We start from the raw sequence: 14,140 nt of genomic DNA, 5'->3' as shown, positions 1-14,140 counted from the left end.
TTTAATGACCCTGGTATGTTTTTTACAACTTACTGCCACGGTTTATGTCTTTGGAGTTCCACAGGGCACCAAAGTGGTCACCCATGAAATTACTACCCATGCGCCCGAGAAAGCCGCTGTCTATTGTTCACCGGAACCTTTTAAGTGAGAACATAAAAACTAATCCCAGCTCATGGTACACAAGAAGGAGCTCAACAAACCGTAACACTGACTTGACAACAATTTAAATGTTTTAAGGTCGTTAATTTCTTTCATTTATCTCAACCATTAAATGACCCATTACCAGTTTGTCCATCAAACTTGTGACATCATGCTCAGTGAATTAGCTAAAATATATTCTTAGTCACCAAACTATTCTGTTTATAACAATGGAGCTCCAGGGACATATCATCATATAATACGAGGATGCATTGAAACAGTCCTTTTTATTATCTATAATATTTACAAGTGCTAGTTTCACAGCAGCCAAGACAATCCTGGTCCTCTCTTGTCTGTCGACTTCTGGCTGCTAGTTTCTCTGCAGGTTTTTGGGCTTGAACATCCCGTTGCCAGATCGAATCACTTTCAAGCTCCATCTATCATTATTGGCAACTTATGCAACTTGCTTTTCCTGCTTTTGTAGTGGCCTGGAGGTCCTGTCAGGACTGAGGACAAGAGTCTTTCTGTTTACTCTCCATCTGTCTTGTTTGATGTAAACATAAAAATAAATGTGATTTAAAAAAAGGAAAAAAACGATAGAAAAATAAAAACATTGCACACACATGCAGACCTCAGTTGAAACTCAATTGCCATGTCTCAGCTGTGTCAAAATGTCAAATGTTAGGGCATTACATAATGATTTATCATTGGATATAGTTCAGGCTTTAAATGACATAATGGAAAGCTTTGGGTTCTTTCTTTAGAAATGTGGACGTTAGGTCAGTCCAGCCAGTGCGCTATAAAAATAAATGAGAAGGACAGTAATTAAAAGGAATTGTTGGACGGTGTTGGAATGTGTTTACATGTCCTCTTGGCCTTTGTCAGAGATCATTTTGCTTTCTTAAGAAAGAAAGATGGCCAGTAATGCAGGCATACTCATTATATTGCTTTTATTAGAAGGAACCCTCTAACAGGCAAAGCTTAATTATCTTTTTTTTCAGGGTTAAGAATGGTGTCAAATATTTAATCAGAATATTAGAAAAATGTATTAATCCGAAGAACAATACAGACATCTGCTACATATTCAATAGAGGGCAATCTTATTTTATAATAAATGTGAAATATTCAATCAAGATATTAACAAATAAATACTTCTGTTGAAAAATACTGACACCTGCTACATATTCAGTAGGCGGCAATCTTTCTTATTCTAGAATAAATGAAAAATATTTAATCAAGATATTAACAGATAAATAAATCGGGAGAATAATACTGACATCTGCTAGATATTCAGTCGCAGGCCACTTTTCTCTTTCTATAATAAATCACAATGTTGACATCAATTTGGACTGCCTTTCAGTATGACTCAAGTTAGTGCTTTTATATGCGGGAGAATATGCTCTTTCTGTATTTGAACTATATTGATAAAAGTGACGGAAATTTGCATTTGGAGTCACTTCTTTCTGCATCATAAAAACCCCGGTCTGAGCCACATTTACATATCAAATAACAACTTTTTTGACAGGGTGATGAGTAACAAGGAATGGGTTTTCATCTGTCCTCATTAAATTCCTCTCACTTCATCCTTCCCACCTTGAGCAGCCTCCTCAGCCTTCTTCCTCTCCAGCTCCAGCTCCACAACCGGGGTGGTGACGACCGCGGTGGCGGGCATGGTGGTGGTGGTGGTGGTGGTGACGGTAGAAGGGGACGGGACGATGACAACAGGCACCACATTAAGGGGGATCTCCTCAGGCTTGAAGCCCCGCCGGATCAGCTTAAGGTGAACTGTCTGGCCTGTGTGCCTGAGCACCTCCACTGCCTGCTGATTGGTGTATCCCTGGATGTTTATGCAGTCGACCTGCAGAGGGCGATCATTCGTGAGGTCATGTATTTAAACAAGAGCAACTTGTGCTGACATTGTGAGTGTGAATCGGCATTCATACTCTTGTTTGACAGAGGAGAAATTAAAACAACATTAATCAAAGTGATTATAAACACCAGCAGGCGTAGAAGGGTGCTGAACATGACTATTCCCATCTACTTCAGCCATTAACTTAATTTATTTACATCATTTAGGACAGGTTAAAAAGGCATTGGTTTTAAAGAATTCAGTCAATTAGGTGTTTTTATGCAGTTCTTAAGTTCCCAAAGCACATTAACATTTAGGTTTAAGAACAGACTTCCATCAGACACACGTGAACATCAATACACCACAAAAACAAGAGTTTGTGAGGACTTTAGGAAACAAAGGGCAACATTAACTTGTGTTTCAAATGACGCACGAAATTACACAGTTTAACTTCATTGTTAATGTCCTGCAGTAATGAAACGAAACACGTAATTGCTCAGTGTGCTAATAAAAGTCTTATACTCACAGTAACAGGGACAAAAAATACTTAATGAACTATCAGTTATTAATTTTGCATTTCAGAATTTCCCTCCATTGACTAAATGTGATTACTATAATAGATTATATTAAACATTAACTGCATATTTTACCTCATGCCACTGAAGACAGAGAAAATAGTAATAGCTACAAAGAGCATAATTGGGATACTTACAGCTATTATCTGGTCTCCAACGTGAATACGGCCATCTTGATCTACGGCACTGTCTTTTGTTATGCTCTTAACAAAAATGCCAGAGGGCTCTGAGGAAGTATGGAACAATTAAGGAGATGGAAAGAACATAGCCATGAATGATGACATTAAGATCCAAGGAGAAAAGCAAACAGATGTCTCATTTGATGTTAAAAGTCAGGGTTAGTGAGCATGTTTTAATATTATAGTACACAACTCGTAAAAAATCATGTGATGAAAGAAGTGCACTTGAGCTACCCTTCAAAAATAAAAACTTATAAGCCAAGGCCATTTTGATTCCATTTAATGAAGCAGCTTTATAACAACAGGTTGTCTGTGGTCCCATTCTATTGTAGCCTATTTCTACATTTCATCAAAGTGAAAATATGATATTAAACTATATATATATATATATGTTGTGTTTCTGTCCAACTGATTGGAATTCTAAGATTTACTTAAAACAAAAAGCTAGCAACCACTTTCATATTTCACGCCAGATCCATTGATTATAGGTGAGAAAAATATGAATCATTGCAACTTATGTGAGTATTTAGTGAAGCGCAGAAGTAATTAATCATCAATATGACACTTTAATTGAAATGGCCATCTACTCTGAAAAGACAGGCTGCCATTTCTCACCTGCATTTTTATCTCCAACATAGCCAGCAATAGTGATCCCCAGTCCCTGGGTGTTCTTTGTAAGGCTCACGTCAAATGCTTCATCCTTCTCTTCCTCATAGCCCTGTGAAAAGATAAATGGTGTGGTCAACATCCACAGATAACAAAATAAAAATAAAGAATGATAAGTCATGGCACTGAAGTCATCCGACTGCACCACATGGGCACCAAAATACATTCTTTCAGTGCTCTGAACCTAAAAGCCATAAAAAACACAGCTTGTGTGCAATAAAAATTGTATGATGTCATTCATATAGCGAGCCACTACATTTCATTCATGTTTAAATAGGGTTGAGTACTGTGAATAGCCATGAGATCGCTGTTTTTGAGTGCAGTTTCTGAGGAAGTGAAGCGACATTTGCTCTCCAATGTGAGTCACAGGCGACCTGCTGTTTCCAATCATGCAGGGCTGTCGAAGGTAAGAAACTGGAGACGACGGACCTGAACTGTAGTTCTGAATCATCATCTTGACCATGTTATAGAGAAACTGAGTTACTTTACCAATACTCCAAATAATTCAACCAATTTTAATGTAAAACATTTCCATATTGTACGAATTTGTATCCAAAATATGTGGTTCTTACCTGTTCATTGACAGTGGGGAGCACCACAGGCATGACGGCAGAGAGAGAGGGATTCTCGTCCACAGGACCCCTGGTGACCACCAGCTTCACGGTGTTGCCACACTGCCTGAGGACCTGGGCCACCTGTTCGCTGCCCATGCCGTACAGGTCAGTGTCTCCGATTCTCAGGATGTGGTCCCCACTGCGCAGCCGTCCGTCCTGCGGTAGATAAAGTATGTTTTTTGACTTAGTCTGTTTTGCTTTAATAGAGCCCATAGTGACACTATCGCTACCAAATAAAAGACAAGAGTGACAGTTAATTATGTGCTTGCTTGCAATTCTCATTACACCTAACTGACAAGAGCCGTCTCTCCAAAACACTGAAAGTGTCATAAGACACAAAAATAAAAAAGCAATTTTATGGGAAACACTGTATAAACAACTATTAACAATGCTCAACACTAGGAAAGAAAATCCCCAAAGAAAGTAGAGATGCGTTAACGCCATCACCTGATCAGCTATGCCTCCAGGAAGAATGGTTTTGACAATAACCCCGGTGGTCTTTCCTCCCACAATACCGAAGCCAAGTCCGGTGCCATCGTTGACCAGCTCAATCGTTTCCACGTGCTGCCACTAGGCGTAGTAAAAGAGATGAATCAATAAAGCCAATCAATGGAATGTTTAACAAAAATACTTGTATTTATCCAGCCTTGATCATTCATGAACGAATAATGCAGATGCTGTTTTTACTAAAACTATTGTTGTCTAGTGTATTATAAGAATGCATTTGGATCAGTAGTGGTTGCAAAGCTTTACTTTATCAGCGCGTTACACACTTTGGCAAAGTGAGGATGAGTGCGTATTTTTTTTTATGTCTCCACAAGAATATTTGACACACGGTGTACCTGTTCCACATTCCTTGCCGACATCTGTTTGCACAATTCGTGTTTTCAATATTGGCAAGTGGCTGTGCAAATGCAGGTTATTATTCATGACTGTAGCGTGAGAATGTATCTTTACCGCGCTGGAGCTTGCTGACAGTGTACTGGCAGCCGAGGGCGTGCGGGACACCGCAGGACTGGCCAGCTGAGGTATTGGTCCTCTCGCCACAGTGAGTTGCACTCTCTCGGACGCACTCTGAAGGATTCCTATAGCCTGCTGGTGGGTCACTCTCTGGTCCAACAGCTGTCCATTGATGGCTAGGATCTGGTCAGCTTCTTTGAGCTTCCCATCACTGGGAGGAAAGGGAGCATGGAGTGTCATAGTGGGGGAGAGAGAGAGGAGTGTGGTACACTAAATGGTGTCTAAGCCTCTGATATCTCCGCAAAATCGGCCTCTAATTATTGAATAATATTATGTTGCTAATGGAGTAACATTCATGACATGAAAATGTTAATTTGAAGCAAAAACCTAAAAGCCACAGTCTCAGCAAAATATATATTAAAAAACAATATGTTTTTCTGCAACGTTGACTTTGCTATGACCTTTCAAGAACGGCATGTTGAGTCGTACATACCAGTGAGCCACACTTCCCGGTTGAATTTCCTGGATGAAGATGCCGAGCTCTCCTCGGTTCTCGCTCTTCAGGCCCACCACACTGAAGCCAAGACCTCCTGACACTGGCTTTTGTAGGTCCACGTGTGTCATGCAGCGCCCCTGGGTCATAGGCACATACACACACACACACACATGTACACATACAGTATATATATGTACACACTTTGGCTCTGTGCTGATACACTAAAGCAACAAAGCCGTAGGCTGCATTCAGAAGTCGATCTGAGGTGCCCTTAAGAGAAAAAATAATGCAGTGTGCAGCCTGTAGTTCTCATCTTGGACCATCTTCAGATATTTGTTTTGAGTTAAGAAGCACCTGATCAATCTAATGTACCTGTTTAAAGATGAGGTGCTGACTTGTGTGAGTGTGTTGAAGTGATCTGCACAATGATTGCTCTGGCTTTACAGTTGTCTATACCTGCGCCATGGAGTTAACGAGGTGTTCAAACTCGTCACACGAAGTCTTGCCATTGATGAGTGTAGAATCTGACAGGTCTGAGTAGGGAGCATGGCCGCCATTGGGTTTGACAGCTGCTACGTGATCGCTGAGGTCACTCCCACTCGACACTTGGACACTCTCCTGAAAAAAATGAACAAATGAACATGTAGTGTGTCATGTGTCACTGACTCTAATATGCAATTTTAACTAAATGTCTCAATGTGATGTCTGTTTGCGGCGACATAGTAGAGTTGAATTTCTGCAAAATGCACTTGAAGAGAGCAGCAAGTACCGGCGATAACTCAGTCAAAGATTAAAAGTCAAACAATCATCATCCCAATTTATTCCTCCTGTGGATGTAAACATTGAACAAGTTTAATTTCAGACACCAAAACCCTGATGTCCCGGTGTCTGGAACCACTGGGATGACAGATAGTTTGTTATCCCACAATGATTCGCTGGATCTACGGCTGCCTAATCCTTCAGGGTATAATGGCTCTGAGCTGATGTTCCAACAATGACTAGTAGGCTCCAAATAGAATATTTCTATCATGTGAGGTGGGGAGGGGGGGCGCAGAAGCATCACTGGCCATCTGGATGCCTTACTATGCGTTGGTTTTAATTACTGCAATGACTTTACTTGTGTGACAGATGAATTACATGAATGAGACAACTGCATGAAACAGGGTTTTTCCAATTTCATTAGCCAAAGGGCATAATGTTTATGGCCATCTGAACTGGATTTAAAAGGACGGATATAACACAGCAATAATTTCATAAACACTCCATTTGGCATATGGCATTGCCAAGCTGAGGCTGTCCTTGTGACTTTCCGTATTTGAATTTTGGGAAGTTGACTGCACAACTTTCAGCTTTGGAAACACGTACTGTACGTCATGCCTCCCTTTTAAATACAGTCCCAGATTAGTCCTGAGAAACAAAACGGCATTGGACAGGACACATTAGTGCTGCAACTGCAAACAAAACCCTATGGGCCGGGCTAACTTAGCGTAGCATGCTGCTAAGTTGCTGTCCTCATGCATGAGCTTTGTTAGCTGGGGCCTGGCTAAGAGGATTAAAGTTCCAGTTTGGTTCTTGCACATTTAAGAAATTGTTTCTGCCCCACTTCATACAGTGGCCTCGTTCTCATTGGAGAGTGGGGCCTTGTCGCCATAGCGACATGGGCTGTGCGAGGCCTAACTAGCGGAGCTAGAAGACGGACAGTGTGTGTGTGTGTGTGTGTGTGTTTATGTGTCTGGCTCTTGTCTCACAACAAAACACATCCTCTCTCCAAATTGGTTCTGTTTAAAGGGGCCAAACAAGTGAAGTTGGGTTTGGAGGCTCTTTAAAAATACTGACTTGTTGCAGATTGTAAAGATAAGTCTCCATCGTTTTTTACAACATGGAATCGGTCCATTTCGAAATCTGAAGGGGAATTTGGGATGAATGGTTGCTTGATAAATTTGACTTAGTAAAACACATACATCAGCAAACACACACACACACACACACAAACACGCACATACAGAAGGCGGAATGTACCTCTTTTGAAATAAGCTAAATCACCAGCACACAAAAATGCCAGCAGGGCTTTAATAATCTAAATTCCACATGGGGTAAAAAGCTCGAGCATCCCTGCCTCCCACTGCATAGCTCAAATATTTTCGTCTGTATTTCTCAAATGCTTACCCTGGCCCCTTTCCACTGTGACTTAAGAGCTCTTTCCCTCAACTCAAATGTTCTATTCTTAATGGAGAGAATCAGCTTGAAAAAGAGTTCCTGACTTAGACTAAGTATCTCTGCTCATGTACACATATTATTTCTTCCTCGTGTGAATGCTGACAGTAATTTGTCCACAGAGGCAACACTATTTGGGGATGGAGATTTAAAGGGGTGGGGGTGAGCCAAAAAACAGAATCAGTGAGGTCACCCAAGGAGCCGGAAAGATAAAGGCAGTATGGAGGATATGGAAAAAAAAACTTTATATCATACAGGTTATACAAGATTTTCAATTTTTTACATTGTGTGCAAGATTTCCAGCAATTCTCTATACACCAACACAATAACTATGGCTGGCACCCCTGCCTCAGCCCCAGCTCCTCCAACATCATGGTAATAAAAATAGACAGACAAGCTCCTATTTATTATTAAACATGACCACTTCTGTTTATATTACTTCTGTGCTAACAAAGTGTGATGCTGCCATCTGGCATTTTGGCTGTTTGTACTCATATATACTAATGATGCAGAACTCTAAATGACCATAACCGTGTAACCTTCCACGGGGCCTCGGTACTCTAGGAACCCAGCATCACTCATTTGTATGCAGCATTGTCATTTTAATTTAAGAATGGCCCGGTTCGGCTTACAATAATGAGTACTGCATTGTTTACGTGAAAATGTAAAGTTGCAATTGATCAAAGAATCCTGTTGTCGCGCTTGTTGCATTATTATAAATAATACAAAAAGCGGACACCGTCAAATCATTATCCATTTACCTGGTCTCTGAGATGCTGGACAGACTTCTGCAAGGCCAGGATCTGGTGGAAGAGGGGGCTCTGGAGCACTGATTTGAGCAGGCTGAGCTTCTCCTCAGTGGGCACCTCCCCCCGCTCCTTCAGTTTGGCCTGGAGACGCTCCACCGCCTGCAAGGCACGCTGTGTATCTGCAAGCCGTCGCATATTTCAGTGACAGCAACGGCCAGATTGAAGGAGTGGATGCAGGGAGAGGCAGACGTGGTAGAGATAGAGGTGGAGAGAGGTGATGAGGAGAGAGACTTTTATCAGTTCATACGGCGAGATAGTGAGTCCAGGAGGGGTGTTTGGACACAGCTGCCTGTATTCATTTGAATCCAATTCACTTTTCATAATATACTATGTTCCATACTGCATTTTAACACGTCTGACTTATATGAGTACAATGACATGTAAATAAGCAACGAGGAAGGAAGAAATTGCAGAGCATCATGTTTGCACCAGAGGAAGACAACTCACACTATCTGTCTCCGGCATAGTAATGTTTCCCTTTTTCGCCTTTAGTGTCAATGTGGGGTTTCACAGGAGCATTGAATGGGTATCGGCAGGAAAAGATAAAAGAACCAGGCCCTGCACCGTTTGCTTGCTGGACCCTGCATAAGCCCCACAATCGAGCAACTCCAGAGCGGCTTGTTAGTGAGGATGGGCCAGCCCAACGTCATCTGGACAAAAATAAAGCAATTTCCGAAGCTCACCAACTGTGACTAACACCTAATAGGGCGTGCACGAGGTCCAAAGCACTTTTTGCACTTAGAAGCTTTGTTGTTTGAACAAAGGTTGTAAACAAGCCAATAGCACTGGGGTCTCAGAGAGGTATTTTCTTCGCTGTTGGCCACTTGTACTTTGGAGGTAACTGTATCATTTTCATTGCCCCCACCACAGTTAGCATAATGAGGAGTCTGTCTCCCCCCCAGAGCGTGGCATGTATGTGTGTGTGTCCATCTGTTTGCATTTGTGTGTGTTCCAAAAGACAGGGTGTTCTGAGCATAAGGATGGCACTATCAAAATTGGATTCCTATATTTTATATTTCATTCTGTACTTCCGAATACAGTTTATTTTAAGTATGAGGAAAATTTCAATAGAAATTATTTTAATTTTTATTTATTTTTTATTTAGCTAGCACCATGTAATTTTAACGGTTAATGTCATGAATCTGCAACGTTTAACGGAGAGGTGTGTGTGGCACAAGGCTGGGCTATATGGCCAAATTATAGAGAAAGAAATAACGACATGTGCATCTATGCACTGACTGTTTATATGCATGCAAACTAATACATGGACATTTTAGTTAGTATGTGCATATTAATATTCACTTAGATGACGTAATTGTGTATCACATTATCTCGATATATGATTTCGTCACAATACAATTTCATTGAAAGTCAATAATTATCACATTTATAAATTGCCTAGTCTTATGTGAAGCCACAGTCCTCTCTCTGTACCGTGTTACAGTCTAAGCTGCCCTCCTTTACAGTGGTCCATTCAAATAGAGAAATAATTTGATATAAATCCCTCTTGTAACTGTACACTGCTCAAGTGAGGTTGTACAGTATGTTTCTGGTCCGCATGCCAGTCTTAAGAGTAACTACTGATTACAGCTTTAAACAAAAGAAGCTGGCAGCAGCAATGTGGCTCCATGTTTGACAGTTGGACACATACATATCTATGGGGACAAACAAACAATCAAGTATATGGCAACATTATCAGATATGGCAACATTGGCAGTACCCACGCCTTGAACTGAATCCAGTGCTTCCTACTCTGGTTGAGAGAAACTCACAGCAGAAGCCAAATACGGATGCCGAGCCAGCAAAGACGGACGCTCAATTGACTAAACCCAACCCTTATGCAAAAAAACACTTATCTAAGAAATTTAGATAAAAAATGACAAAGGCACAGTTAGTGTGTGGTTTGTCTAGTTTATTATGTTAGCAATTAATATTAAATAGATTAAGCATTAGTCATTGGTTATATCTAGTTAAGCAATTAAACAATTTAAAAAAGTGATTACTTACCCATTGTTTCTATCATTTTTAGAACTCCAGTTGAATGCGGTTTCTCCCCATTAACAGAAAATTCAAACGCTTCTCATTTTCAAGGCCTGCAAAGAACAACACAATGTTTTATGTTGTTTTCTTAGATGGGTAATGCACTTTTTTGTTTTATTTGTTGAAATTATTGTTACACACCAACAGCAATGCATTCAAAGCTCAGGCAACAACATTGTTATATATATGTATGTATGTATGTATGGTTTTTTTTGTACACTTCACAACACACTTCCAAACTGTAAGTAAGCACAAGAACTCATTCTTCTCTGAACCAGCTTCTTGGAACCGCTCAAAAAAATCAACATGAAAGAGAAAAAAAAGAATGTATTTCCATTCCATCAGAGCCATATTCATCTCCTAAAATATCTTCATCATAATCACAGAGTACCCATTGTGCTGAAGAACTGTCGGCTATTTACTCAGTCCACAGTGCAATGATGTGGTCTGCCTGTTTGTTCACACATCGACTGTGAGTTGTTAGTTCCCTTACATTTGACTAATGCTCTTATTGATGGATTATCAATTTGTAATTTACATTCATTCAGTGCACTTTGGAAGTAGTTTTATAGTATTTGCAACATGTCTGCAGCCAGTAATAGGTATGATTATCTATTTTACTCCTATAGATAAATAAAGTAATATTTCTTACTGAAACGCACATTCGGGTGATACATAAGCATATTTTGGCAAACAGTCTTTTTTAGATCCCGCTTGCAACAATTATTTTTCATATATTGTATTCATTTGCGGATTAGTTTCTTAAGTATTTCACAAGTTTATTTGTCTACTAAATGTCAAAGTAGTGAAATCACCCACAAGAATTTCCCACAGACTAAGATGACCATGATGTCCCCCACTGGTTTGTGGAGTACAGTTATGAAGTCTTGAGTTGTGCATTTTGATCATCACCCCCTTGCTTTTTGGCCATTGCCATCCTGGTTGACGGAATCCAGAAGTGACACTAGAGGGTGGACTTAAGTACAACCAAACGCTGATAAAGATAGTTTTAGGCAACAAAAGCGGTTATAATTGACTTTCAGACTTTCAAAACACAGAATCACAAGTCCAAGACTGGAAAACGTCTCAGTAGCGACTTGCCAATCACAACGTAGCCACGGCCTAACGCATCCCCTGCTATTGATTATTTTGCACATCATGCTGAATTGAAGAAGACTTGAAACTAGCCATTGAGATCATAAACTGATGTTTACAATGTTTACTATGAGGCTTGTTTTTGCAATCAGAGGAGTTGCCCTGTTGTGGCCTTTTGATTCAGCGCTGTCAGAATTGCAGTCGGCAGTTGATAATTAGATTTGTTTTTCTCTTAAAAACAAAGTTCATGTGGTCTTTTATTTTTTTTTTCACTTCTTGGCTCAAAATATACATAATTTATAAGATATATTGAAGGTCCTCATTTTTTCATGGCCATTCATTGCTTCATACATCTGATTTATAACTTGCGATAGTTCATGTAATTACTTGTGGTTCACTTATTTGTCACAAGCTTGAATCAGAGAAGAATCCTTGACACGTCGCAACTTTGAAACCAAATGGTAACATATGAAGGTAATTAGGTTAGTGTTTCTTATTTGGCTGATGCTGTCATCAGCGGTGTCAAGGCCATCAATGGAGGAACGTCACACATGACTAGATATTGGCTTTGTACAAGCATGGTATGACTCAGGGAGACATTACACGATTAAGGAGATTGGTAAGACAATTAAAAGCCCTATATAGAATCTCAGAATAGCCACAGTACATGTGGCAAGCGGATGACCACAGCACTGGTTTGTTTATGTTCATTTCATTTGCTCCATCAAATGTTTAGAACTTGCCAAGCGACTAATGAGCTAAGCGTGATATGTGGCCCCTGTGTATTCCACTTATCTGAGAACTATGTATTAATAGGATGCATTTGTTGTGCTGGGGTAGAAATAAACTTACTTTTGATTAATTCATATAGAGGCTAACACTTCAATTATGGTCTTGGGCTTCAGCAGTCTGTCCATGTACGTGGATTTATATGTTTTCTTATTGTACAACAATATAATGGCTATACTACGTGTAGGTGTGTTGCGTTCAGGGACCTGGTGCACACTGTCCCTCAGAATGTATTGAAGCTATATAGTTTATATTCTCCGGCAAGGGCAGACGTGATTCCCTCTTTGGGTTGTACATATGCAGTTGCGTGTAATGATTCGCAGAAGGCCTCAGGAGCTCGTCTGTTGCTGTTACACGGTGGACTTCAACCCAAAACACCGGAGCTTTAAGGTGGCGTGTGCTTCCAAAAATAACCGAAGGTGAAGTCATGCGTGAGCTTTTGCCGTGACCACGGATAGCTAATAACGGGTTGTCACTGCACCGTGCGGCCCTTCTCCAAAACAATAGGACATGTCGGCCGAGAATGTACCCATTTAACACATGTTGATAGTAATAAAGCATTTGATACAATACAAGTATGCGCATTGCTGGTAAATTCAGTCAGGTTTGATCGTATTTTGAATAAAGTCGCCAGAGCATTTGGGACAATCCGCTTTTCTCAACTCCTCCTCCTTCTCATCCATGGAGCAAAAGCAACAGGCTTCCGAGAGGGAGGCGGCAAAGAAGTTGCATAGTATCGCTGGTTTGGGGTTTATTTTATTTATGTAAACGCCCAATGTGGGTACTCACAGTGACGGCATGAAGTTTAAGCTAGAGAAGTAACACCTTAAGCTATTTTTGAATCCCGTAAATTTCTCTTTGTAAACCATCGCAACGACAGGCGTCTCGGAATATTCCCCTCTCATTAGCGACATTGTAGCTCACAAAGCGGCTCTCAGCCGAAGCTGAAGTTTGTTGTTGTAGTATTCCCCCTCGCCCCCCCCAAAAAAAATCTTCAGCGAAACGTCAAGAAACACAATGACTTACATGAGTGTGGAGCGTGTGGTATCCTACCCTATCCGCTGTTGTCCCGCGGCTAACGGCGCACTGCCACTGACTGGGGCTTAAAGATGGGGCGTAGTGTAACTCGATCCTCTCTGGACATGTTCAGCGATAGCGGCACGCAGAGTGCGCGGAGCTGGGACAGAGGCGCCGCTTACTGGTGGCCCAAGGCCTGGGACGTCGGGCCTGTATCCCCAGCTCCTGTGGCACACTTCTACGTTACTGAACTGCTCATTCAAGCCTCAAGAGCAGTCCACTTGATTCATTCAGGGAGAAAATTAATTGCTGCACTGGGATTGTCAATTCATTTTTTTTTTTTTTTAAACTTACATGTGGATATTGGATGTTAGCTGTGATATCATATAATTAACATCTGTAGTACTGGAGGCTCGTAAATCTCACTGAGGACTTGCGTGTAATATCACTATTTTAGTATATATATTTTTTGCAACTCCAAGTTAAGTCCGATGCCACTGTGTGTGCGACTTAATTAAATCCACTTCCCAAGTCCAAGTCTCTCCAGCTCTGCTTTCTACCTTATTTCTACCAATACATATAGTAATACTAGTAATAAACTAGGACATATACAGCAAATCTTTATACATATCACCAAGACTGATGGTGTACCAAGTGGCTTACTTCCCAGTGGCTCAAGACACCCAGTGGCCCATAGAT

At 40.7% G+C, this 14,140-nt stretch overlaps 1 protein-coding gene across 6 annotated transcripts in view; it reads right to left on the bottom strand.

Moving 5' to 3' along the window:
* The window catches only part of LOC137791988 (multiple PDZ domain protein), a 44,070-nt gene extending 30,534 nt beyond the window's left edge, over positions 1-13,536 (bottom strand). For all 6 annotated transcript variants that reach the window (XM_068587287.1, XM_068587289.1, XM_068587290.1 and 3 more), the window contains exons 1-11: positions 13,451-13,536; positions 10,508-10,593; positions 8,453-8,619; positions 5,934-6,095; positions 5,475-5,614; positions 4,979-5,192; positions 4,469-4,591; positions 3,980-4,177; positions 3,357-3,459; positions 2,700-2,788; positions 1,732-1,996 (exon numbers count right to left, since the gene is read on the bottom strand). In XM_068587287.1, the coding sequence (XP_068443388.1) occupies positions 1,732-1,996; positions 2,700-2,788; positions 3,357-3,459; positions 3,980-4,177; positions 4,469-4,591; positions 4,979-5,192; positions 5,475-5,614; positions 5,934-6,095; positions 8,453-8,619; positions 10,508-10,523 (1,477 nt within the window). In that variant the 5' untranslated portion in view covers positions 10,524-10,593; positions 13,451-13,536. The remainder of the gene's footprint in view (positions 1-1,731; positions 1,997-2,699; positions 2,789-3,356; positions 3,460-3,979; positions 4,178-4,468; positions 4,592-4,978; positions 5,193-5,474; positions 5,615-5,933; positions 6,096-8,452; positions 8,620-10,507; positions 10,594-13,450) is intronic.
* Positions 13,537-14,140: the final 604 nt, after the last annotated feature.

Source organism: Clinocottus analis, unplaced genomic scaffold, assembly GCF_023055335.1.
Source record: "Clinocottus analis isolate CAN_PGR_092001 unplaced genomic scaffold, fCliAna1.0.p SCAF_21, whole genome shotgun sequence".
Lineage (NCBI taxonomy): Eukaryota > Metazoa > Chordata > Actinopteri > Perciformes > Cottidae > Clinocottus > Clinocottus analis.
The sequence above is the reverse complement of the archived record's forward strand: the minus strand, read 5'-3'. Positions and strand labels throughout refer to the sequence as shown.